Source organism: Tauraco erythrolophus, chromosome 13, assembly GCF_009769465.1.
Source record: "Tauraco erythrolophus isolate bTauEry1 chromosome 13, bTauEry1.pri, whole genome shotgun sequence".
Taxonomy (NCBI): domain Eukaryota; kingdom Metazoa; phylum Chordata; class Aves; order Musophagiformes; family Musophagidae; genus Tauraco; species Tauraco erythrolophus.
Window position 1 is genome coordinate 23,384,100 of NC_141477.1, and position 25,186 is coordinate 23,409,285.

Here is a 25,186-nt window from a genome sequence, read left to right on the forward strand (position 1 = left end):
CAAAAAAAGCCCTTGGCATTGTACGGAGCGACACGCTGGCCTCGTCGCTGAGCCCTACTCTGTGGAACACGACATGACTCAACTTTTAAGCCCTGTTTACTTATTAAACTGGTGCAGCACACAGCAGTAAAGCGAGCGCTGAGCGCCGGCCGAGGGGCACCGGCTGTTCCGAAAGCGCGGAGACGGCGTGGGCTGCTGTCCTCCGGCAGCGCCACGGAGAGCCACGGCAGGAGAAACACAGGAATCCAAAGCTGTAACTTAGCAGCTAACAATAAAAATAATTAAAGATTCATTAACACGCTGCGGTGCGCCTCTGGGTCGCTGCTCGCAGGGAGCGGGGCAAACGCCAGCTGCCAGCCCGGGCGGCAGGGACGGCACGCTTGGCCCCAGCGGAGAACAAGAAACTCGGTGCTCGTGTGTCGCAGGGTTTTCTGCTGCATAACACGGGTTTATAGGCATTTATTTTCCAGTAAGACTCTGTGTGTGTATATATATATATATGAGGAAGAGGAGCTTTAAAAACGTCTGTATTCACGTCTTCGCTCTGCACAAAAAGCATAAAGGAGCAACGTCACCCCCTGCTCCTCCCGTTCCATCCCCGACTTTGGTCTCATTTACAGCTTAAAAAAACCCCAAACCCAAGCCAAAAGCACGTCACCTTCCCGCGGCAGCAACGCCCGACGCGTACACACAACTCCGTGCTGGCTTCTCTCCCGAGCCCTAAGCAGTCCCTGGAGATGCAGGTTTAAGTCACTTTTTCTTGCAAGAATGCTCCCTCTACGGGCGAGAAGGGCCTTTCCATGTGCATTAAAAGGAAAAAACAGAAAGTCTGTTCTCGTGCTTATCTGCTCAGTCAATTTACCGCAGTTCTTCATCGGGACACAGCTGGCTCCTTCCCCCCAAAGGGGTGCTGCCCGGGGCGCCCCGCAGCACCCTACGTACCGACAGGCTCCTGGTGCGCCCAACGCGAGCGAGAAGCCATCCTCCTCCGGCGGCCCCCATCCACCTCCTCTGCCTTCTGCAGCCCGTCCTGGCTCTTCCCATCGCGGCCAAGCAAAAGGGGAAGCAGAACCTGGCGGGGTGGGCGCCGCGCCGCCTGGAAGTGACTCAGATGACAGCGCTGGCGACAAGGAAGCCGGAGCACCCGCTGCCGTCCCGCGGAGCAAACCCGGCCCCAGCCCTCGCAGCGCTTTCTGATCAACGCTCTTCTCCCAGTTCCATGCTTGGACATCACCAGCATCACCAGCACGGTCGCCCCTTCCTCTCTGCAGCCAGAGGAGCGCCACCGGTCAGCCCCGCCACCGGCCAGCCCCGCGCGAGCTCGGACCATCCTTCCGGCGTGCAGGTGCGATGCGTTCCAAGTCAGAGCATGGTAAAAGTTCCTGCAGCATTTTTGACTCCTGCATCGGATGGGAGGGTTGGCTCTGGCTCCACTGGCACCACAGAGACATCCCACCAGGAGAATACAGCTGAAAAAGGAGCAGTGAGTAATCCTGACCAGTAATCCTGACCAGTAATCCTGACCAGCCGCCTTCATCAGCGGTTGCTGCTGCGGAAGAAGGAGCCAGCTGCCCACCACCCAGCAGCTACTTTCCGTGAAAAACCAAAGCCCAGACCCCAAAATTGTCCTTTTTTACCCTCCCAAGATCAGCAAATCAAAGCTGAGCCTTGGCAGTTCAGGGCACTTCTTCCTCCTCATCCCACGGCATCCCCCAGGGACAGGCACATCCCTTCCCACAACCACCAGATCCGATGGCACACAAACCACGAAAACCAGAATAAACCAATTGCAACCGCAAACACAAAGGAAAGGCGCGAGAAAAAACCCAACAATCATGTAGCCATTATGCCACTGCTCGAGGTACGTGGCTTGGCGCCAGCAGAGCAAGGCTTTGCTGCAATATTATCACTCCAGAGACTCACCTGACCGTTAAAAACAAACAAAAAAGAAAAGGTTTCTCTTTCAGAGCAGAGGAGGTTGTTCCATGAGATAGAAACTTCAGTGCACTGGTCAACTAAGCGAGCTGGTTTGGATTTTGTCGTATCGCAGCCCATGAAGCACGTAACCCTGTCGGGTGTGGGCTCGATGTGCAGACTTCAAGGGAATTGCAAGAGGGCTGGGCAATGATCTTAACAAAAACATAAAAAATAAAAATTAAAAACCCAAACAAAACAATTGTAATTTCTTCTTTAACTGCTTAAAAAAAAATAATCAAACCAGTGTGCGTACAAAGTTTGAAGTAGCATTCATGGAAGAGCTCCAAGGTTTTCAGCCCTCATCTGAAAACAAATCAGGGTTCAGATACCGGTGGAACTCCTGAAAGTATTGTTTTATAGCTTTATAAGAGACGAGGCTATTTTTCCAAGTCATTCCTTCCTCCGATTCCCTGTGCTCCTGAAGCAGCTACAACCAGTCCCCCCTTCCGTGCAGAGGAAACTGCACCAACACGTGGGCTGATAACCCAGAGGATTTTTTACACCATCATTAAGTTCCCTTCGGGTGCAGCATGTGACACATAAATACGGGAGAAACGAAACGTTCTGCAGCGTGTCGCTGTTGGCAACGCCTCGGTTTCACAAACAGCACGTGAATCACTTAACTGAGGCACCAAACCCTTCTGAGAAGATTATCAACGCATCTTCTGCCCTTGCGTTCTAGGCGCGCGGTCATAAAAGCATCTCTTCACCTGCGTTCCCTTCTCGCTGCCCACGTGCCCGTTTCTCCTCTGGCGAGCGCTTCACCCTCGAGCACCTGTCCACCTCTCCCACTGCCCGCCTCTCCCCGTAGGAGATGAGGGGTCCCTTCCCGGGGCGGACAAGGGGGTCCGGAGAAGTCAGCGGTCAGGAGTGGAGCAGTCGCCCCTCGGGCTGGATTCGGGTGCCCGGCGCACCCCCTACACCGGCGCCAGGCTGACCTGCTCCAGCCACTCCACCCCGCAGCATCCCGTCCTCCGCGGCCGCTTGAGCAGGGGCACACACCGGGCAAGGGCTGCACGGCCACGCCGGAACAATAGATGGTTTCAGAGGAACTGGGAAATCAACCAACACAAGCCGGACACAAAGACTTGGATTGTTTTAGGGCTTGTTTGAGGTTCCTTCGTTGTTCTTCGACACGTACTCACGCGGGCCCCAGGGACACGATATCCCATGCTCTGGTCTGACGTCCTTCCAGCACGGTAACACACACCGTCACGTTTCACCAGGTAACGCCAGACAGCGCCGTACGAATCGTGGGATGTTTCAGGGTCCCCTGGAACCGAGGGTGGTGAGGCACTGGGACAGGTTGTCCAGAGAAGCTGTGGCTGCCCCATCCCTGGAAGTGTTCAAGGCCAGGTTGGATGGGGCTTTGAGCAACCTGGTGTAGTGGAAGGTGTCCCTGGCCAGCGCAGGGGGGTTGGAACTTGATGATCTCGAAGGTCCCTTCCAACCCAAACCATTCTATGATAATTTCTATACACTGGGCTGATATCACACGTTAACAGATTCACCGCCACCCCGGGATGCTCACAGGCACACAGACACCCGCCGCCGATGTCCTTAAGTGTCACCTCTTCGTGACTAACTCATCCATCTCTACGGCTGACACCACTCAGTGCAGCGCAGCGCTCCGGCGGAGGCAAACATCACTCACAGCTGATTCCATCCTCAGCTCATGAGCAACGACACTTGGCTCCTGAATAAAACTCTTGTTTCCACGAGTGTTGTTAAGCAAATCACGTCTACTTGCCAGAAAGCCGTATCTCCTGAAGCAAGATGTTCCAGTATTTCATTTATTAGACTAAAAATCCCCCACAATCACCCACCATTGATTAAAGAAACAGTTTGCTGCTGCAGACGCTTTACATAAAAGGCGTTTCTAGAAATAAAAAAAAAAGCAGACCATTTCTCCTGCTTTACCAGGAAGTCCCACAGCTCACGACAGCTACGCAGAGCTGGGCAGAAGACTTTAGGGAGGCAAAACATAGTCACAGGGCACATTGCAGGAGAGCTCCCCGGGTTTGCCCGAGAGGGCAGATCAGGTGGATTTTTCTGTGTGCTTTGGGGGGAAAAAAAGAGGCAACAAGACAGAGTGTGATGGGAACTCTGGAAACATCTGGCTTTCCGATAGGGACACAAAGGCCAAGGGCAGTGACAAAGTGCCCAGGCTCGTTCGTGCCATCACAGAACCAGAGCTGGTCCTGCCGCACGCGGGGCAAGAGGTGGAAAAGGGCAGAGGGAGGTGGAAGTCCTGGGGAAGATCCGCTCCCGAGAGCCACCCCATGAACAGTGCTGCAGGCAAACAGCTGCTGCTCCCTCGCTCCCGCACCACGCGTCGCTTCCGACGACGCCGGCCGTCGCGTCCCGCGGTGCCAACGAGCAAAAAGTCGTTAGGAGACGAGGTCGTGCAGGCTGGAGGCCAGGAGCCACGAGCCGTAGGGCTGCATCCTCGTCCCACAAAGCAACTTGTGGCTTTAGCCAAACCATTATCTGCTTCAGCGTCTCCATCCACGGAACGGGGGAAAGGCTTCTTCACTGCTCGCGGAAACGGCAGGAAGCTGTTGGTTCTGCACTGCTGGCGTGAAAGGAACGTGCGGGTCCCGGCCGGCGGTCGGGCAGTCCCCACCGCGGGGGTTCGCCCGGAACAGCCTTCCTCGGCGAAGGGAAGTCGGTTCCAGAAGCGGAGCGCTGCGCTCACGCTCCCCATCCTACAACCACGCCGGGAGGCTCCGCACCGCCACAGCCCCGGGCACGACTCCAGGCAGGTACCGACCACGACGAGCCGCTCCGGCAGCGCGATGCCAAGAGCAGACGGATGCGACCACGGCACTGCCGGCCCCGTTCGACCAGCATCGGTCCTCCAAAAGCCAAAAGAAACCTTGTGCGGCACGAGTTCAGCTCAGCTGTCACTGGTAGCCCCAGTAAATCACAACTCGTTATTAGAAACATATTTTCTTAGTTATTTCCTCCCAGTTATCTACTGCCCCAATTGGCCTCTCCAGGAAACCTCATCCTCCCTCTCTCTTTCCGGGCGCGCTCCAGTTCCTTGTGATATTAGTCACGCTGGGCACGGCTCTAAGGAACCGTGTCGAAACAAGCCAAGCCACGTTCACCAGTCAGCAAACAAGGCTGTTTACAACGTTACTGGAATTCCCAATTGTTAGGTCGCTAAATCACCTCCAGCAAACCAGGCCCTATTCTGGCTGGGGGTAAATTCCCATTAAGACAACGCGGGACAGCCAGAGGGAAATCTCTCGCGCCGAGAGGAGTCGCCAGCACGTGGCTGCGCACAGCGAGGCGATGCCAGGGGAAGGGAACGCACCGACGCCAGGCACGGACCCGGCGCAGCGTTCGCATTTCTCCAACAGGTTTGGTTTTACCCTCGTGTACAACATGACTGTTGCTCAATGTTAGGATCAAAGCATCCTGACCCGCCTGTTCACTGGGATCACGGATGTTTCAGTGCTTTTCTCCAGAAATCTCTGCTTTTTTAGATGCTTCCTCATACAGAAACGCTGCAAGCGCCGAGACGCGAGTCAGACCGCCTTGCTTCAGCTGGGTTGGCTTCTTTTCCTCCTAAACTTTTTGTAATTTTCATTTTACATTCCAGTTAAAAAGCCACAATTTTAGCTCAGACCTCTCTTCCCAAGAGCTCCTTCACAAACACTTCCAGCTTCTTTTCAGGCTAACGCGTTGACAGAAAGCAGCTGAACTCGAAAACACAGACGACCCAAATCACGGGCAGCTTGTGACTGCGCTGTGCGACAGACAGTTAAGGGGCTTTTGCTCCCAGTTTTAAGCTTTCTGTATTTTCCAGCCTAAATTCAGTTATTTACAGCAGTTTCCATACTGAACCACAACCGACAGCTGCTCTGCCGTTACCACCCTCTTTGGAAATCCAGGACGGTGACGAGCACGGCTCTGCGGAGGACTATCAGCTGAGCTACAGCCTTGTTTTTAAAACATACCCGTGCAGTTGGTAAGTGATGACTCCACCGTGTCCACGGGCCATCCTCAGGTCAGCAAGTCTTCGCCAACACGCAGCCCGATGCCACTCCATCCATCCAGCCTTCCCAACACGAACGGGAAGAGCGTGATTAACATGCGACCCAGAGCGAAACGGCCAGAACAAACGCACGTGGTTTCCATCACAGAGACTGCTTCAGCGTTAAGAACGGATCTGACATGGCTTCCATCCTGAAAACATCAAAATCTTGGATGAAGACTCTAAAGCCACATCCTGCTCGCAGGCACCTCCTCAGGCTGGCTGGTTATTTGACCCAAAGTATGCATGCTCCTTCCTCGTACAGTCGCTGGATGTTTAAAAAACAAGACAGAAGTTCCTCAAGAAGAGGGGATAAAAATGGAGTTTTGGAAGCACTGAACCCCAGCCCAACAGGTCTGACACCCCCGGCATTGAACCAGGACAAGCTGGCACGCGAACAACGGGGCCAACTCGCTGACCGCAATACTGAAACAGCTCTCGGGACTCATTGAATTTCCACAGACGGTTCAGCCTCTGACAAAACCAGGACACGGGTTCAGCAGCTCGTCTCTCGCCCTCCAACAGCACAAGCTGCCACGTTTCCGTGTCCAAACGTTCCATAGCTACCCACGGCACCAGCACCCTCGAAAGACAAAGAGGTTTCCATACCCTCTTTGGGAGAAGTGAAATTTGGATAGAGAGCAAAGCCACTACGGTCACTGAAACACGCAGCCTGACCCTCTGCCGAGTTTCCAGCCAGGTTCTCAGGAAGCTCCGCTGGGAGTCGAGTCTCGGCGGCGGCACGGTGGCCTCATCCACGACAGGGAGAGGAGCCACCACGCGGCTTTCGGATCCTCCGTTAACGGACACCTTCCGTGCTGCTCGTTACAAGGTGCTCTGGAAAACGCGGCTGCACACACATTTCCTGAAGAACTGTTGCGTTTCTCGTCGCGCAGCACTTCAGGGATCACGGACACTACGTAAACACACACGGGTTTTCCTCTTTATCCATTATGGTCCTTAGGATCTCGAAGAAGAGCAGAAATGGACTGCCACTGACTGCAGCTGTATTTCTTTTAAGTAAAACTTTTTTAACAAGTGATATTGTACCAGGTGTCATAATAAAAGAGAAAAGTGGAGGTAATTTTACGTACCCTGCGTAGGGCTCGCTACAGCACTTGCATTTCTTGAGATTTTCTGCTTAAAGCAAAAACCCACACAGAGGCAAGAGGACTATTAAGATGAAAATGAGGGACACGATGAAAATCTGCCACCCCCCAAAAGCCAGCAGTTACCCTTGTCTGACCAAAGCGCTCGCCTGGGCAGCCCCATCTCCCCTGACCACCACCCAAGCACACCTGTAGCGTCCCGTTTGACTGGAAAAGAGCTGCAGAGTGAGAGAAGGGGCCTCCAGGACCCAATTCTGCCCTACAGCACAGCCACTCTCTCTTCTCCAGCTCACAACAGGGTGCTGCAACGGCCGGCGGCCCCGGAGCCAGCCTCACCCACTGCTCAGCCTCCAGAAACAGGGGGCTGCGGAGGAAACCCTTGACGGGGTCCCTGAGGACGCAGAGACACGCACCCAACAGCCGTGCAGACCACGGAACTCCGCCAGCGGCGCCGACGAGCCCCGAACCACGAGTGACGGTGTTCCCACACCGCGTCGCGGTATCCGAGCGGCGGCCTCAAACCGAAAGCGCTACACAAACACCTGCAGCGTGGCAGCGATGGATAGGTGGCACCACGGAACTCCGAACCACCTGGCTTCGTGGCTTCTCCTGTCCAGCAGGGATGTGCCCAGGGTTACCTGGCTGGAGCAGCGTGCCCGCTCCGCCTCGGGCAGCGGGCTCCCCAGGGCCCCACATCTGCTCTGCCCAAGCTACGTCGAGGAGATGGGTGGGCTTCCAGGCTCAAGGGACTCATCCAGAAAAGCATCTTCCAAATCCAGGGCTCACAGTCCTTCAGGAACAACTGCAGGTGAAGCTGTGCTGCATAACCAACAGCGAGCTGCTGGTGCAGGGGGAATAATTAGACGCGTGACACAAGACGCACACAAATGTTCAAACCCACGCTGTCAAATGCTGCGCCCGGGCGCTCAGACCTGAATCCAAACTCCTGGACAAACCTGCTGGATGAGTCTAAGACCAGGTGATGGCCACGTCAGCCACTGCCAGCCCTGGTCTGGCTGTGCACGCAGTCTGGGGTGCTGGCTGCCCGGTCAGGCTTCATCCACCCAGGAACACCCAAACGACCTGTGATATCATATGGATGAACTCTAGCCCTACACGAGCACGCTCACGGTGAGGAACTTTGGGCAACAGGTTTGCCTTCCTTCATGAGTGACCAGATCCGGCCGGAAACACAGCTGGTGCCACCTCCCACACCACGGATGGAAGAAGAAAATGAGCAACTGTGGCAGAGGGAAAAAAATAATGTGGGAGTTGAGAAAGGCGGACACGGAGCAAAGGTGCAGAAGCAGCAGATGAGCCTTGAGAGCCCACGGAGCTGCAGCAAGCACCTGGATCTGACGGAAGGACGCCGCCGCCCGCCACCACCGCACAGACAGGCTCTTGAAAACGCTATTCCCAGGTGAAAAAAAGAACATCTGCCTACATCACCCTGCAGTTAAAATCCCCTCGTCAAATCCAGGCAGCAGCAGCACAAGCCTCGGTGCTGTAAGAGATGTTCCCAGGCATCTCAGCATCAGGAGACCCTCCCCAGGCACGGAGCCACCCACCACCGCCCCACGCCAGAGCCACTGCCCCCCCTGCACCATCGGGCTTCCGTGGTTTTTAAAACCCCTCTGCCGAGCCCTGCCGCCGCCGGCTCGCGTGACAACATCTGCTGGCGACCCAGGAGCTCGCTCCACCATTCCTCCCATTAAACCAGTTGTTCGTGCAGAGCAGCTCTGCGCCCGGACAGCAAACGACTCCGAGTTCTAATTGTACCCTGCAACGCCGCAATTGCACAACCGGCTTGTTGCCATGCCGACACATCCACAGCCAGAATAATGTATCACTAACACACATTTCCTGAAATATTGCTGTTACAACTGCGTTTCTTACTCAATTACCGGCCTCGTGGCTTTTTATTTAAAAAAAAAAACAAAACAACAAAACAACAAACCATCGTCAAGCTGGATCAAATGCAGATCAGAGAAAGCAGTGCTGGAGAACGACAGAAAAAGTGTTTAGATGAAAGGAAAGCCTTGCCTCACGGCATCACCCAGCCCCGAAACGCAGCGGGGCTGCCGAGAGCACACGGCAGCACAGCTCCAAGGTGAGGGGCACGGGATGAAACGCAGCACAACCTCCCAGTGACCCCAGCAAAACGCGACAGGAGGAAAGAGAAATGAGCTTTTGTATTTCAGCGCCCGTGGTGGGCTTCTACCTTCTGCAGCTTTCTGGTGGCTGAAGATTATGACCCGTGAGTCCTCAGGGAGACCAAAGGAAGTTTGCTGCAGGTTTTTAAGCACGTGTGGTGGACGGCGGGGTTAGAAGGTGCAGGTACAACACAACTCCATTAAAAAAACACTTTTGGTCGGGTGCTGCTCCCGAATCATTTCAGCTCCTGGAGTTACTGCAGAACAACTGTTAGCGACAACGCCACAAAACCTTGGGCAAACCAAAAACAAATCCAAATCTCAGAAGATATTTTGGTGCAACCACATTTAAGGTCATATACCACAGACCTTCACTATCACCACGCAGGGTGTGGGAGGCCAGTTCAGAAAGGAGCAGCTCAGAAGGCTCTGGCTCAGGCCAGCAAGAAGATGATTTGGCCATTGCATCCCAAAAAATTAAAAACAATTTGCTGTTTTATACAACCGTCATTCAAGCAGTGTTTTAAAAACAAAAATAATCCTGTTTCCAAGTTCTTCTGGGAACAAAGGGAGTCAGAGGCACAGCAGCATCTGCCAGCAGCACATCCCCACTGCCTCCCAGGTGCCAGTGCTCCCTGTCCTGCCCCACAGCCACCAGGAGCCCAGAACAGAACCAGCAACACCTGGAAAATTACTAAGTGTGCATTTCACAAACACCTGCTCGCACAAGTGTAAAAAGCTAAATCGTTTCCTTTCATTCTGGCTGCAAAAAAGAAAACCACTCAGGTACAACCTTCAAGATTAGCGAAAGCTTTAAAACTTGGATGAACAAAAGCTCGCAACGTCCAGAAGCCGGGAACACACGCTCTATTAAAGGATTTCCAAACTCTGGCTGACCTATTTCTTGCCCCATCTGTTCCCGGAGGCTCCTTCAGATGGGAATTTTCCTTGAGCACCCAAACAAACCGAGGAGGACACCAGCCCTGACCGCGTGCACTCCAGCAGACAGAAGAAAAGCGAGCGGCAGCTCGGCACGTCGCCCGCAGGAGAGGTCAATCACGATTACGAGAGGATCATTTACCCATCCCACAAGCGGCTTCGGTACCTTCTCCCAAGGCTCGGCTGCTCCTGCCTTCACTCCGACGCTTCTTGGAGCTGCTGGAAGAGAAAGGGTCACTTGCCCAGGCATGAAAACAGAGCGGGACACGCAGCCTTCCCCAGTGCCGAACGGCGCGGGTGTCACTGTAACGCAGAGCCAGGGGGGCTGCAGGCACTGGATTTGTCTCAAGTTTCATGGAGAACATCCCTGCCTGACACAGAGACCCAGGAACTCTCCCATTTCGTGATTGTCCTCAACTTACTACGCCAGCTTTTGCCAAAGCTCCTGCTTCCCACCTCCACCTGCGACACTGGCCAGGCACGGGGCAAGCAAATTAATTTTAGCAGCCACAAGTGTAACGGCTGTGCTGGAGAGGGAGGCGGCAGGGGGGTGACAGGGAAGCCCCCAGGCCCACAAACCCAGCCTCAGCCTGAGGCCGCACTTTGCGGACTTATTGCTGACCCTGGAACACGACGAGACAAGGCACGCGCCAGCCTTCGTTCCCAGGAGCAGGCTGTCAAACGTTTATGTTCAGGAAACTGGGAGCCAGCAGGGTTTTTCCCGGGAGCACAGGCTCCCAGCACGAGCTCCTTGCCAGTGTTCACGTTCCTTCTGGGATGGAGCCACCGGCGGGCGGCCCGAGGCTGGCGGGGGAACTCAATCCGGCGTTATTCCAAACTTCCCTCCCCACGTTATCACCCGGGATGACGTTCGGGATGCGCGCAGCGCCGCGGGACCCCCGATCCCCCCGCAGCACCACCCCCCCCCCCCCGACCCCGAGCACCGGGCGGGCCCCGGGCTGGCGGCGCGGGCCCCTCTCCGCCCGTGCCGGGACCCGCGGCCGTCCCGACCCCGGGGCACGCAGCGGCACGAGCGGCGGCCACGCGTCCGGCCCCCCCCGCCACCGCTCGGCCCCTCCGCTCCCGCCCGCACTCAGCCGCCCGGCGCCGGCCCCGGCCCCTCACCTCCGCTCTCCGGGCCCCGCTCCGGCCGCCGAGGCCGAGCCTGGCCCCGGCCCGGGCCCCCCCCGCGCCGCCGCCGGCCCCGCAGCCCCGCGCGGCCGCTGCACCTGCGCGCCGGGCGGCTCCACCCACGGCGGGGCGGGGCCGCCACGTGACGCCGCGCCAGGGGCCCGCCCTGTTCGTCTCTCTCCCGGCGGGGCTTGTGCGCAGGCGCACTGCGCCGCTGCTGAAGTCGCTGCCCGACTTGCCGGCGCCATCTTAAGGGTGGGCGCCGGGCTCTTAAAGGGGTACGCTCCTCGTTCTGCACGGCGGGGTCAAGGGCAGGGAAAGCGCGTGCGGAAGGTCCGTGCGTGAGGCCACCGTGAGGCCACAGCGCGAATCGCACCTCCGCCCCGCCGGATCCTCTCCCCCTCTTCGCTGGCCCCCCACCAGCCGGGGGGACATTCCCCACCCAGTCCCCACCAGGTCAGCACCTCAGGGCTCTGGGGCTAAACCCAGCTTCCCCCCATGCCCAGACCCCCTGAGCTTGGCTGCACCCACTGGTCTCTGCCCGGATGCTCCCCATAACCCCCCTGCACCCAAACTGGCTGCACCATCGGAGCGGAGCACTGAGCCGCTGTGTGAGCCGGGGAGGAAGGACAGCCACGGTGCCTCAGTTTCCCTCTCCCCACCTGTCTCCATGGGCCAAGCACTGCCACAGAGGACCCACTGGCAGCGGTTTTTATCGGAATTTCCCCCCCGCCGGCGCATGAGCATCCTCAGCAGCACCGAGCCCCCCCGAGCAGCAGCCGGGGTGGTTACGGGTCGTGCCCCCAGTAGCACCAGCTCCTCCGATGCAGCCCCCGTACCACAGCCCCCCTCCCCGTCCGGCACCGGTCCCACCAGCCCGGCCGGGCCAGGCACCGGCAGCACCAGGGGGCAGCAGCGGCGCGGGCAGGAGCTGCCCGGCAGAGCCCACCCCCGGCCGGGAGCACCTCGCTCGGGCGCCCCGGTTACCCGCGGTGCCCTCGGGGGTGTCTTCTCCTCCTCCGCCCATGGAGCCTGGCTCAACACCTGGCTGCTTTCTTCTCTGCGCCGGGGAGCGTGGCCGGTCCCTGCTGGGACACCGCCCGGAGGAGCGCGGAGCCGTGCGGAGGGCACGGCGGGGTGGGGATGCTGGGAGCGGAGGGACAACCCGCCTCGCTCCTGGCAGCGGGCTGAGCTGGGCAGCAGACGGCCCCGCGGGTGCCAGAGGGCCAGGGCAGGGCAGGATCCCGGCCCCCGGCTCTCCCTCGTCCCGGAGCAGAGGTTGGCCGGGAGCCCCTGCGAGCTCCCACCTCCCGCCCGCCGGGAGATGCGCAGATGCTGCGCAGATGTGTTCGCTTCCCCGAGGGAACGCGGCCCTGCGCCTCTCCAGCGAAAGGCTTCACCCGATGCCCGACGCCCTGGTGCCCTCAGACCTCCCGTGTCCCACCAGGAGAGGTAGCAAAGAGGGTGAATGCCGCAGTGGGGCTGGAACACTCCCATTTTGGGGATGTGGGAGAAGAGACGCCTTAATTTTACCATAACGGCGACATGAGCAGATGGCACCAGCATGGCACCGTGTGAGCGAAGATCCTTCAGCGGAGGAAGACGCTGCCGCACGTCCGGAGGAGGTGGACCCCGGCTTCATCCGATCGTCCCTGTGATCACACGGCTCAGCCGGGCTCTCCCAGGGGTTAGTGCTGAGAAACCAGTACCCATTCCTCCGGCCTCAGCCCCAGGTGGCTCCGCTGGATGCAGCCACCCCCCCCCCCAATCCTGTGCTCCCACCCTTCAGAGGCACACTGAGCTGGGAGTGCGAGTGCTCTCAGCCCCACCGCCTGCCTGGCAGGGATGCTCAGGGCATCGGGGCTGATGGAGAGGGGCAGACGGACAGCAGGACGCTCCCTCCCGCTGCCCGAAGGCCCAGCACACATGGCAGCGAGGGGGTCTCCCCTGCCCTGTTTGCTGGTCCGGTTCCTTTCTGGTCCCCTTCTCCCCTCTTCACCGAGTTACCGGCCCCAGGTCTGGGAAGTCCCGCGTGCCCCACGGAGGAGGTCCTTGCCCTCAGCGCTCCCCGGAACAGCCCCATGCCCAGTTCCCGCAGGACCGACAGCCCCACTATTTTCCCATCAAATGAACTTCTCATTTTTTAATTTCTGGAAAAAATCAGCATTTAATTTCTCATTTGCATAGCATGCAAAAGGCCTGGAAGAACCAGAAACAAACAGGATGGGGAGGTGCAAATTGGAAACCTCGGCAGAAAACCGACTTTCTGCCAAGCAACAGTCTTTGGGAGAGAGGAGCAGGGCTGTGGGGCTGGGGGACAGAGGGAAGGAGAAGGCTCTGCTCCTCCCCACCACCATCCTGCTCATCCCAACAGCAACATGAGCTGCTGCGGTGACTGCTCCATGGGGCACCTTCAGGAAGAGAAACCTGGACATGGACATACTTGCAGACACACTCCATGAACAGAGTTGCTGGGAGCAGGAAGGCAAACCCCATTCCCGATTTCCTGCCCATTGTTTCCCATGCCATTGGCCCAGGAGCTTCACCAGAAGAAAGAAAAAATCCCCCTGGCTCAATGCGAAAGTCAGAGCCATCAGACAGAGGCAGGGACAGCCCAGGGCCGCCTGCCTCATCCCCAGCACCGGGAAGCCGCTCGGTTCAGGGAAACAGGAAGCCCTGAAATAGCCGAAGCTGGAAACACGTGGCCGGGGAGGGGGGAGTGGAGCTGGGAGCACCCAGCGTCCCACCACCTCATCTGCACAGCCCCCAGTTTGCTCCTTGGCATTGTTTTGTGATGAGCCCACTGCCCTTTATCTCTCCTGCTGCTGCGGTTTTCCCATCTCCCCACCCTCCTCGTCCCGGCAGACCCCAGACCAAAGCACTGGGTGCTCCGGGACCTGTCCCTGCCGTGCTCTGGGCCACCCTGGATCTGGCACCTCCCTTGGAGAGTGCACCCAGAGAGAGATCCCGGTGACGGGTGCGCCCTCTCACCGCTGCCTGCAGAAGGCATGGCCTCATCCCGCTGCTGATGCAGAGCTCAGCCCCGTACCCTCCCGGGGTGGGGATAAAACCGGAGGCCATCCTCGGAGAGGACACAACCAGCTTCTTGTCCAACCCCACATGGCAACCATGCCGGGATGGAGCTGCTGGCCTGGGGGGGCAGAAGGACCTAGGGGCAGGTCCGAGCTGACCATACAGAGGGCGAGTGGGAAGCAAGGGATGCTCTGGACCATGGAGGCTGCAGGGAGGAAGAGGATGCTTCATCCACCTGGTATTTGCATGCAGTGCCACCAGCGGTACCTGCCCAGCATCACCCTTCCAATAGTGACAGCCAGTGCGCAGCTGGGAGCCAACAGAGAGCAAGGAACACATCCCCCAAAACAGCAAATATCACAGCAAAACGGGAAAAGAGTTGAACTTCAAAATCTAAACATGCCCTGCATGGGACAGGCGGGACAGGAAAACTCACGGGTCACAGCGAGGAAAGGAGTGTGTGGCTGGGCATCACATTAACCAAACCATAAGGAATTACACGGAAAAAAAAGGTATTTCCAGTCCAAAGGTCACTGTATGAATAGACTGCTGGCCTCCGGGTGCGGAAAATCGGGGGGGATTATGTTGAGGAGGGTTATTTGCAGGCTTAGCCCCCCGCTTGAATGCAGGCTTGGTGCCAGAGGAATGGTGACACAAGGCTGGACCCTCCTGGTATTAATTTAATTAGTTTAATTACGAGGTTAATGCCAGCTAAGGCAGCAGGGAGCCCCAGCCCAGACCAGCTCTGTCCCTCTGCTCTCCCTGGAGCTCGCCCCGAGCTGCGCCGGACCCGGCAACGTCAGCCAAAGGGTTTTGGTTGGGATGGGCATCGGGCTCCTGCCCCATGGTCTGGGGCCACCTGACGTCACCACTGTCGGGGCTGCAGGAGCAGGGGGAAAGGCGGTGGGAGAAAGTCTGGAGAGACGGAGTGACCTTCCCTGCGCCATCCTGTGCCCCAGCCACGCTCTGCCGCTGGATGGAAAACGGCCGGCCGGGAGGCACGTGGGGCTCGTCCGATGGCGGTGCTCGGGGCCGGCCAGCAGCCAGCCCCCGTCCGAGCAGAGCAGAACAATCCCGGGAAGTGACCCAGGGGGGCGAGGGGACAGGATGCCGCGCTGGCCGCCGCCGCCGGCATTGTCTCTTTGGATACCCAGGGGATGAAGTCAGCAGCTGGCCCCAGCGGAGGAGCGCGGGGTGGGGGGTCGGGGGGGGACAGTGGCCGGGAGAAAGAAACACAAAATCCCTCTGACCGCAGGCACCCGCTGCGGTCTCCACCGGGGTGGAGGGACACCCTCCACTACACCAGGTGGCCCAAAGCCCCATCCAACCCAGCCTTCAACACTTCCAGGGATGGGGCAGCCGCAACTCCGCTGGGCAAAGCTTCCAGGCCATCACCAACGTGCCCTGGCAGCTCTTACAGACAGCGCGCTGTCCCCACGGACTGCCGACTCCCTGCCGACCTCCCCAGGGACTCCCCCGAGGCACCTGGAGGTGGGGAGCACCCTTGGAGTTTCCTTGGGGTGGGAATCAGGGTGAAGGGTGTAAAGCAGGAGCAAGACCCCCAGCTCTGGTTGACACCAGGAGAACATCTCGGGCTCTGCTCTGCGGTCCTGCCGGTCCTGCGTCCCCCTCGCGGGCGTCACCAGGGCTGTTCTCCGGGATTCAGGTGATGGAGACTTTGGTCTTCCCAGGTCCTGCGCTGACACCTGCTTCACCACCTCCCGCGGGCAGGACTTAGGCCGGGCACGGCCAGGGCTGGCAGCTCCCTGGGTAGAGGAGGGGCCAAGGACAGCACCCCAGGGCGGGCAGGGCTCCAGGGCCGGGATGCTCCGCATGGCTGGCGGCTCTTTCACGTACACTCATTAGGAGGAGGATGAGCTGACGAGGACCCAGACCCGGCGTGATGGTCAGGTCCCACGGAGCTGGTGCTCCTTCCCACTCCCCCCAGGACAGGACCCCCACAGATGCTCCCCTCGCCGCTGGCACCCAGCCAGCCCTGGGACAGGGGGACCTCGCACTTCACACCAGCATGGGATGAGCTGGGTCCGGGCGGGTGCGGAGTGATGAGCCGGGATTTTGGAGAGGAAACGTGACCGGCGAGAGCTGTGCCTGCCCCCGCGCGGCTCTGGCTCCGGCTAAAACATGTGCTGGGAAATACGCTTTTAAGTCAGCACCTGAAAGGATCCTACTTCTCCTTTCCCAGAAGTGTTGGAAAGATCCCCCGAAACACGTGAGAGGACTTGTCAGGAAAGAAAGGCGGCAGCTGACGGCATCCCCGGGGTTAGGCAACCTCCCAGTCCTGGGGACTTCCCCCTCCCCAAGGACATGGTTCCCCTCCGAAGGGCAGCATGGCACCCAGGTCCCCGTGCATGCACAGCCCCACCAGTGCCATCTCGGCTGCTGGGGGAGGAAGCACCCGCTGGAGCTGGAGCTCAGCAGTCTGGAGAGGATGTGAGAGCCGTGGTCAGATGGGGATGAAGGAGAACTTTTGGTGGGACTACTGAGGGCCTGACCCAAATCCTTCTGCAGTCAGACATCCAGCCCCTCTTGCTACTGGGTTTTAAGTTCAGCAAGAGCAGCAGCTCTTTGCCTTGGGGTTTTGGTGGAGAAACACCTCACTCAATGTGCCTTTCTGAGGGCTGGGCTGGTCAGCGGGGTTCAGTGAAGGAAATTCAACCTGTAATTTCTTCAGAGGAACTCCAGTGACTCTTTTGACCCCCTCAGGGGCTGGGGAGATCCCTCCAGGTGGGAGCAATGTCATTGAGGAACGTCAAGCCTGGGTAGGCTGAGGGAGCACGTCCCACTCCATCAGCCTCCGAGCACGGAGAGAAGCCCTGACCCAGGCAGGGTTGTCCAGCCTCCCCTCGAGTCTCAGGGGACCCTGCCACCCAGCCAAAGGCACCCCGTCCCGCTTCCTGCGGATGCTAGACAGGGGAAAAGTGGGAGAGCCTGTGGGCACGGGCAACATCTGCCCAGAGGTGGCCCCTACAGTGTTGGCCACGGCCACCAGGGAGGCTTCCAGCTGCCCACTGTGCAGCAAGGGAGGGAGGAGGCTGGTTGCCAGCCCCTGCGTGGCTACTGGCCACCTCTGCTAACGCTCCCACCTCCGTGCCCCAGCCCAGCTGCTCGGGTCCGCAGGAAGCCAACGGATCGGCTCCTCAGCGAGCCGGCATCGAGGAGGGGGCTTACGGGGACCCTGCAGAAGAGCGTACGGGACCCGCTGCTGGAGCAGCACCCACCCCACCAGCAAATAACCGTGGTGCCGCCGGAAAAGCCGGGTTTGCAGCTGGGCTTGGAGGAAAAGGTGCAGGCAGGAGGCCCGTGCAGTTGCCTCAACTCGAGTGAGCCACTTCCCGTCCCTCGGCGGCCCCGCGCGTGCTGCGCTCGCTTCTGAGAAGCCCAAGCAGCAGTTGGCGGGCAGCAGATCGCAGGGTGCTGAGCACTCGGCAGGAAGCGGTGCCAGCCTCGCAGGTGGCCCTGGGCAGGCACCGTGCACCTGCTCCAGCCCAGCTACGGATGGGTTTCTTCCCCGCTGCCCATGGCGGGACGGGGGGCTGCAGCCCCTTTTCCCTGCCCTCTGCTGCCTGCGCCCCGACAGCCTGGACCAGCATCCAGCATCCCCCGGCAGCGCTGCCCTGCCCATCCCGGCTCCTCCAGTGCCCTCTGCTGCGGGTGCCTCCGGAGGGGGGGTTCCCAGCCTGGCAGCTCCAAAGCGCTCTCGAGACTCTTTGCAGAGCCCCGCACAAAGTCCAGCCAGACCCTGCACTCCCGGGGCTCCTCGGCCCCGCTCCAGCCTCCTCCGAGCTGCCGGGGGCAGGAGCGGGCAGGAGGGCCCAGGGGAGGAACTGACGTGGCGCAGGACGTGCTCGCCCGCGCTGATTATTTTTGCAGCACCTCCGCCGCACGTGCACACGGGGCCCCTCCGACCCTCCGCACCCACCAGCCGCAGCACCCCCTGCTCTTGGGTTTCCAGCTGCCCCGTGAGTGTGCCTGGGAGGCAGTGGTCCCCTCGGGCTGCACAACAACCACCCTTGGACAACACCCCGAGGCCCGGTGGGTGCTGTAGCACCCATCTCAGTGCCACCCTGCCACCCAGGTGTGTCCCCAACTCTTTCCTGGGGTCCCCAGGAAAAATAATCGCCCACCCTGCCGCAGCAGAGGACCTGCCAGAGCCCCGGAGCCCAAAGGGGTCTGCTGGCAGCAACGTGCACAGGTCCGTCCTGGGGGCGTTAGGCTGGGCATCACCATTGCTGCAGTTGTGGGTGCAGGCTGGGCAGAATGGTGCTGGCATTAGGTCCCACGTTGCCCCATCACCCACATGTAGCACCAGCACTGTGGGGTGCCCAGTGCCAGCCCCAACAGCTACATCAGTGGGTGCAGGAGGTACCACGAGCCCTGAGAGGATCCTGCACCACACGGGACAGCTCAGCCCCATGGTGTAGGCAGTACCCACAAAGCCTGCCCGATTCGGGGTGAAACCCAACCCCCTCTCCTGGCAACCCCCACAACAAACAACTCTTCTGGAGCTTCACTGAGTCTGTTATTTTGCTGCAGGGGTGTAGCTGCCGCAGCAGATTTGGAGTTTGAAAGTATTTATACCCGCAGCTGCTTAGCAACGTTTGCAGACGCCGCGCGGGCGCAGGCGGCGGGCAGCACCCAGGGAAGGCGACGGCACGGGATTCCCCAGCCTGGCACCGAGCATCGCCACCACCCAGCCAGAGACCACGGTGCCAGGTGGGCCGGGGGTGGTGGGTTACAAACCCCTTCCCACGCAGGCTGGTACGGCGCTTGTGATGCCAGGAGGCGGAAAGAGATGGCGGGTGGAATAAACGCCGGAGTCAGAGCTGGATTGCAAGGGCGAAACGCCTGCGTGCCGTGACTCAGAGGGGAAAACACGGCCCCAGTGACATGGGAGTCACCGTCACCACCAGCACCACCGCTGCCCTGGGCTGTCTCCCTGCAGAGTGGGGTGCTCCAGCCCCCGTGGCACAGCCGAGCATCACGGGCAGATCTCTGAGCATCACGGGCAGAGCGTCACCGCCGCCCCCGGCCCCACCACGCTGCTCTCACCCCCATCCTCTGGCTGCCCCTCACCAGGGCTGGGGGGTCCGTTTGGGAGGCAGCTCAGCGGCCACGTCACGCAGCGTGGGAGAGCGATGGCAGTGTCCCCACGTGCGACTCGCCCTGCGCGGGGCTCTGCCGAGGCTGCGCAGAAGCCCCTGCCACGCTCCTGCCCCCCCTGCCCAGCGCTTGAGTTCGCAGGATTAACGCGCGTTCGGCGGACGCCTGCGGCAGCGCTGAGCAGATTCGGTGACCAACCTCGTCCTGACCAGCACCCTGTGAACCAGGGGGTGAGGGAAGACGCTAAAACCGTCTGGTTTCCTGCTCAGACGGTTGCAACAGAGCGGCACGTGGCCCTGCTCCACGCAGACACCGCCAGCTCGCAGACAAGCAGAGCCCCACGTTTCTCCTGCCCCCCTGGGCTCCTCCCAGTCATCCCACTGCTCCCGGGGCACATCCATTTGGAAGTGGGACGCCCGGCGCAGCATCACCCACCCACACCCACCGCAGCCTTTCCGAGCTGCACCGCGGCTCTGCGGCGAAGGGGCCTCGTCCTCCTCCTGTTTCTTCAGGGCAGCCGAGAAACGCTCCCCGTAACGCACCTTCGGGGTAACGCGGGCGGCTTTGCAAAAGACAGCGTCGGCAGGAGCACAGCCAGTCCCCCGGCACCCCAGGAGCAGGTGCCCAGGGTCTCCTCCCGCTGGAGCGAAGGGCGCAGGCGGTGGGTCACCCCCTCCAACAGCCGGAGGTGGAAAGGGTCGGACTCTGCCCTCCTCCCACCCGCACGCTGCCCAAGAGCCAGGAGCGGCTGCCATGGCCATTTACCCACCCTGCAGCTCCTGCTGAGCCCCCCTCATGCAGACCCAGCCCCATTCTCCTCCCTCCACAGCTGGGTCAGGGGAGGATCGGGCCCCGCTGGAGCTGCCGGGCTCCCTGCCAGCTCCTGGGGGGGACAAGCTCAGGGACTGGGGTTTGCCCCAGCCAGGGTGGGCATTTCCCTAGCAGGTCACAAGGCAGCAGGAGGATTTGAGTCCCAGGGACACATCACAGGGGGTTTCACTAAGCTCCCCCCAAGCAGAGCTGGCTCCCTCCCTCTGCCCACCCACCCATCCATCCATCCATCCATCCATCCCTGCTGCCAGGGCAGAGCTCAGAGCACACCAGGCAGAGGGTACCCAGTCTGCCCCAGGCAGTGAGGACCAGGGGTCCCCTACCCCGCTCCAGGCAGACAAATTTGGATTAATTTGCTTCCTTGAGAGCAGAGCCCATGGGAAGAGGCCGGACAGGCACAGACAAGCGCAGAGATTTCCAAACTCCTTTGTAAAAATCCATCTCCTCTGTACAGCGCGTGACACCCTTTACACAGTGCTCACAGCGGCAGGGGGGGCGCGGGCAGGGGCCTGGGCCGCGGCTCCCTGTGCGAAGCGAAGGGTTGGCACCGCCTGCGGCAGCCGCTGCTGTGGGACACCGAGGTCCCGCTGGCGCCCTGCGAGCGGATCTTCCCCAGCGTCACCCAGGGTTCCTCCTCCAGCTTCAACAGCGGCACAGACACCCCCATCCCTCCCCCCAAACCCCCTCGGTCATAAGAGCTGCCAGCCCCATCACAGGGCAAGGTCCGGTGCCCCCAGCGAGAGCTGAGCAAGGTCCAGCACCATCACGGTCCAGCTGGATGGGTCCCTGCTCGCAGCCGGCACTGCCCATCCCCGGCGCAGAGCAGCGTGGCACGGGAGAGACGTCGTCCCCGCGGGCGGTGGGTGGCAGGGGCGCAGAAGCAGGTGGGGCATCGGGAAGGCACGGGGCTCGTCAGCGGTGGGCGTCCTCGCCAAGCTCCATGCCAAAAGCACAGCTCACATCTCTGCAGGACAAGCGGGGTGGGGAGAGAAAAAAAGGATGGGTGAGACACACGAGTGTTGGGGGACGAGGGCTGCACGGTGCAGCGGACCCCCCAGGAATCACCAGCAGCAGGGTTAGAGCAGAAATCTGCTGGGGGGGCTCTGGTCCCGCTCCTGCTCCGCTGCCTCCCAGCGCGGCTCCGGGCCAGCGGAAGCTGTGCTTCCCACCAGCCACCCCGACGGGAACAGATACTGAGAACTGCGACTTACGCAGCCTGCCTGGGGGAAATTCTTATTTCGTTTCATTTTTTTTTTTTAAATCAAGTTCTCTCTGCCTCCAGCCTGTCACCCAGGGACCTCTTTGGAGAGGAAGCATGGCCTCTGCCTCAGTTTCCCCAGCAAGGAAGCTATTGGGGACCAGCCAGCCTTGCAGACTGCAGAGCTGCCTGGGTGAAGCTGCCAGAGGTGCCCAGCGCGACATCACCACCCTCCCGAGGGCGACCTGCAGCCACATCCTTCACCAGGTTGCACTGTCAGGCCATTTTTTACAGGACTTTGCTGCCAGGACCAATCTGGCCTTCACATCCCCAGTCCCCCCTGCTGGGACAGTACTGCCACCTCCTCTTCGCCAGTTGGGGAAACTGAGGCACCAGAGAGTGAAGACGCTCAGGCAGTGGAATTTCTGCCCCAGCTGAAAGAGTTTGAAGGGGGATGGAGGGTGACATCCAGATGAACCCCTCCTCCCACAAAAGAAAAGACAGGAGGATTCCACCCCTGCAGCCAAACCCCGGCTCTAGGCCCCCCGCAGTGGTAGCCCCAGCTGGGAGGGGTACTGGGCCAGGCTCTGCCAAGCGGTGTCCTGCCACGCCGGGGGCAGCCTGGGGCTCGGAGCTGCGTACGTACCCTCCAGCACTTTATCCAGATCCGCAATGAACTCCTCCAGCTCCTGCGTGTCTCCGAGCTTAGCTGGCGGAGAGAAACACACCGTCAGGTCTCCCCGTTCCTCCCCGGAGATCCCTGCCCCTCGCTTCCAGCCTCAGTCGCTCCGGCTGCCCGCGGCTTCTGTCCCAGCCACGCGCTGCCTGGCAGCGGCGGGAGGGGGCTCGGGGGGGGCTGTGTGTGCGACAGCCACTCACTGCACAGCTCAGGGATACCCCAGCGGGGTACCCCAGCTGGACGCCCCACGCACACCCTCGCTGCCCCTCCGTGGGATCACAGCCCACGCCTGCACCCACCTGCTGAAGGCACCGAAACGGCAGCACTGAACCTTCCCGAGCAGCCGCCCGGCTCCGGAGTCCCCCTGTCCCGTGGGACTCAGGGGCAGCTCCAGCATCACCCACCCCCAGGGCAGGGTGCCCCTGCCATGTGCGCACGGATCAGGGGAGGAGCGAGGGGTTTCGCCAAGGACTGACCCTGACCGCAGACACGCAGCGTTTCACCCCCCGATCTCAGGCACAAGCTCCGGGGGTGGGATGGCACCCGCAGGCATCACGCAGAGCAGCATCCCATAACCCAACCAGCGGCGCCCCCGGCTCAGCGCGGGGGAAAGCAGAGGCAGAACACATCCTGCCACGGCCACGAGGTCGGTCAGCAGGGCTCAGCTGAGGCCAGAGCTGGATCCGTGCGTGTGGGAAGGGCGCTCCCTTCCCTGGGCCGTCTCATCCCTGCACACTCCTGCGCTTCCCAGGCCAGGGGCAAAGCCCCTCTGCGACCCTCCCAAACACAGCTCTGGCTCAGCCTGGCTCTGCTTGGGAACACGCTGATCCAACTTCACGCCTCTCTTCCAGGACCCTGCCAGGACCCCAGGGCTCATTCCCACCTCCAGATCCCACAGAACCCACTGGCACAACCCCTCCCCGGGCTCGGGGCAGGCGGAGGCCCATTGCTGCTGAGCCAAGCCAAGCAGAGAGGAGGAAGCCCCGGAATGAGCCCTGCGGGCAGATCTTGCAGCCTCACCTTTGGCAGGGTAAGCGTTGGCAGGGGTGTTGAGGTCCTCCTCGCTGGAGTTGAGACTGCTGCCTGGGGACGTGCTGGTACCTGCACGTACAAAGCATCAGTCACCATCCTGGCCACAGGCACGTTACAAATGTATTGCCGGATCAGGGATCAACCTTGTGCATGGCACAGGGTCCCTGGTCCACCCCTGCTCTTGGCCAGCCCATCTGCTCTTCCCCTGCTGCAAGGAACACCTGGAACAAGGGAACTGAGCTTCTCTGCCAGGCCAAACAGCACCAGAGGCTGTCTGGGCACAGCCACGGAGACTCCTCGGGGTTATTACAGTCAACTGGTTCCCTCAGAGGTTCCAGTTATCTCGAGCCTCCCGCAGTCCTGCAGCAGCCAGCCCAGCAGAAGCAGCCCCAGCAGATGTCGGCAGGCCCAGGACCCAGCAGTCATCACCCCGTGCTACTCATCCAGCCCCCGAGAGATGAATCAGGCGGGCAGCTCAGAGGCGAGATCAGCAGGAAGCTCCGTGGTTTACCAGAGCTCCTGAAGCGACTCCATCCCGACAGACGCCATCCTGCCCCAGGACTCCTCATTCCCCAGCCCCAGACTCACTCTCCAGCTCCTCAATGCCGCTGTCGTACACGCTGTGTGCCGCCTTCCTCTTCAGCTCCTCCAAGTGCTGCTCGTATTGACGAGCGGGGCCTCTGTCAAAGTCCTCCATCACCTCATCAAACTCCCGCAGCAGGTCACTGAGCTCCTCAGCCATCGCTGGGGGCAAGACGAGAGGTTTGGGGCACGCACCAGGCAGGCAGCCCCAGCAGAAGCCCCTCTGGATCAGTCCCGGGCTGGGGACGGGGCAGGCTGACAGCTCTGCCTCCGTGCAGCAAGCTCCAGGCTGGCATTGCCCTTCACCCCCCGCCACAGAGCTCCGAGCACGTCCAGCTCCATCCTTCCAGCTCACCCCCCAGCGCAGCAGGGGCCCGACCCAGCAAGAGCTGGCCCCAAGCAGGGAAGGGTCTTGATCCCGGACCCGGCTTCTCCCTCTGCCTTCAGGGGAGGTCACGGCAGGGCTGAATCGGGGCCCTGGGCTGTGCCGAGCCCGGGTGGGCAGCAAGAGCCCAGCGAACGCGGAGCCGGGCAGCGACCCCGGCAGCTGCCACCCCGGCCCCGGGCTGCGCCGCTTCGCTCCCCCCGGGTCCGGCCCCGGCTGGGAAGGAACCACCGGCGGGTTGATGCAAAACCGGGGGAAGACCCGAGGGAGCCCCGGGAAGGGCACGAGTCCCGGCCCGGAGCCTCCGTCCCGCCCGCTGCTCCCCGGGGGGGCTCCCGGCGGGATGCTCAGCGCGGCGGGAGGAGAGGGCACAGGGGCAGCCCCTGCGGGAGCCGCGCCCGGCCGGAGGGGGGGCTCGAGGTGGGCAGAAGCAGAGCACGGCACGGCACGGCACGGCACGGCACGGCACGGCACGGCACGGCACGGCACGGCACGGCACGGCACTCACCGGCGGGCGGGCTCCGGTCCGGGCGGCGGCAGCGGCGGGTCCCGCCGGGCGCGGCGGTTTTAGCCCCGGCGGGGGGGGCGGGGCGGGGGGAGGCTCCGCCCCCCCCCCCGCTCCGCCCCGCCGGGCTCGGGGGCCCGCGGCGCTCCCGGGGCATCCCCGGCGGGCCCGTCCCGCGGGGCTCCGTGCCTCCCCCCCCGCCCCTCCGGTCCGCCCCCCGTCCGTGCCCGGGCGAGGGTCGCCCGGAAGACACGGGGTTCCGGTACTGGGGGTCTGCGCGCTCCCCCGCAGGGCGAGGGACCGGCCTCTCCCACGCTCCGGTGGTCCTGGGCGACGCCCGGGGCGATGCCCGGGAATGGGGACCTTTGTCCTGCGGAGCTGGGTGGCCAGAGCCCTTCCACACACCAGCAGCCCCGGGGGCATCTCCAGCCCATCCCTGCCCCCTCCTGGGCGCTCTTCCCCTCTG

The 25,186-nt window shown here is 61.1% G+C and overlaps 2 protein-coding genes across 6 annotated transcripts in view; both read right to left on the minus strand.

Moving 5' to 3' along the window:
• The window catches only part of LOC104382843 (Cl-/H+ antiporter 5), a 38,112-nt gene extending 26,751 nt beyond the window's left edge, over positions 1 to 11,361 (minus strand). The window contains exons 1-2 of one of the 5 annotated variants that reach the window (XM_086619792.1): positions 11,349 to 11,361; positions 10,390 to 10,439 (exon numbers count right to left, since the gene is read on the minus strand). Coding sequence is in view for 2 of the 5 variants with exons in the window: in XM_009990880.2 (XP_009989182.2) it covers positions 943 to 982 (40 nt within the window). In the remaining 3 variants the exon portion in view is untranslated. Of the gene's footprint in view, positions 1 to 658; positions 795 to 942; positions 1,163 to 10,365; positions 10,440 to 11,348 lie in introns of those variants that run through there. The other 4 variants (XM_086619791.1, XM_086619789.1, XM_009990880.2 and 1 more) reach the window with 4 other exon arrangements.
• Positions 11,362 to 20,997: 9,636 nt separating this feature from the next.
• On the minus strand, positions 20,998 to 24,747 carry LOC104373848 (regulator of cell cycle RGCC-like). Its single transcript, XM_086619701.1, has 5 exons — positions 24,724 to 24,747; positions 23,837 to 23,992; positions 23,237 to 23,317; positions 22,184 to 22,246; positions 20,998 to 21,303 (listed from the first exon to the last, which is right to left on the minus strand). The coding sequence occupies exons 2-5, from the start codon at positions 23,988 to 23,990 to the stop codon at positions 21,296 to 21,298; spliced, it is 306 nt and encodes a 101-aa protein (XP_086475827.1). The 5' UTR covers positions 23,991 to 23,992; positions 24,724 to 24,747; the 3' UTR covers positions 20,998 to 21,295.
• Positions 24,748 to 25,186: the final 439 nt, after the last annotated feature.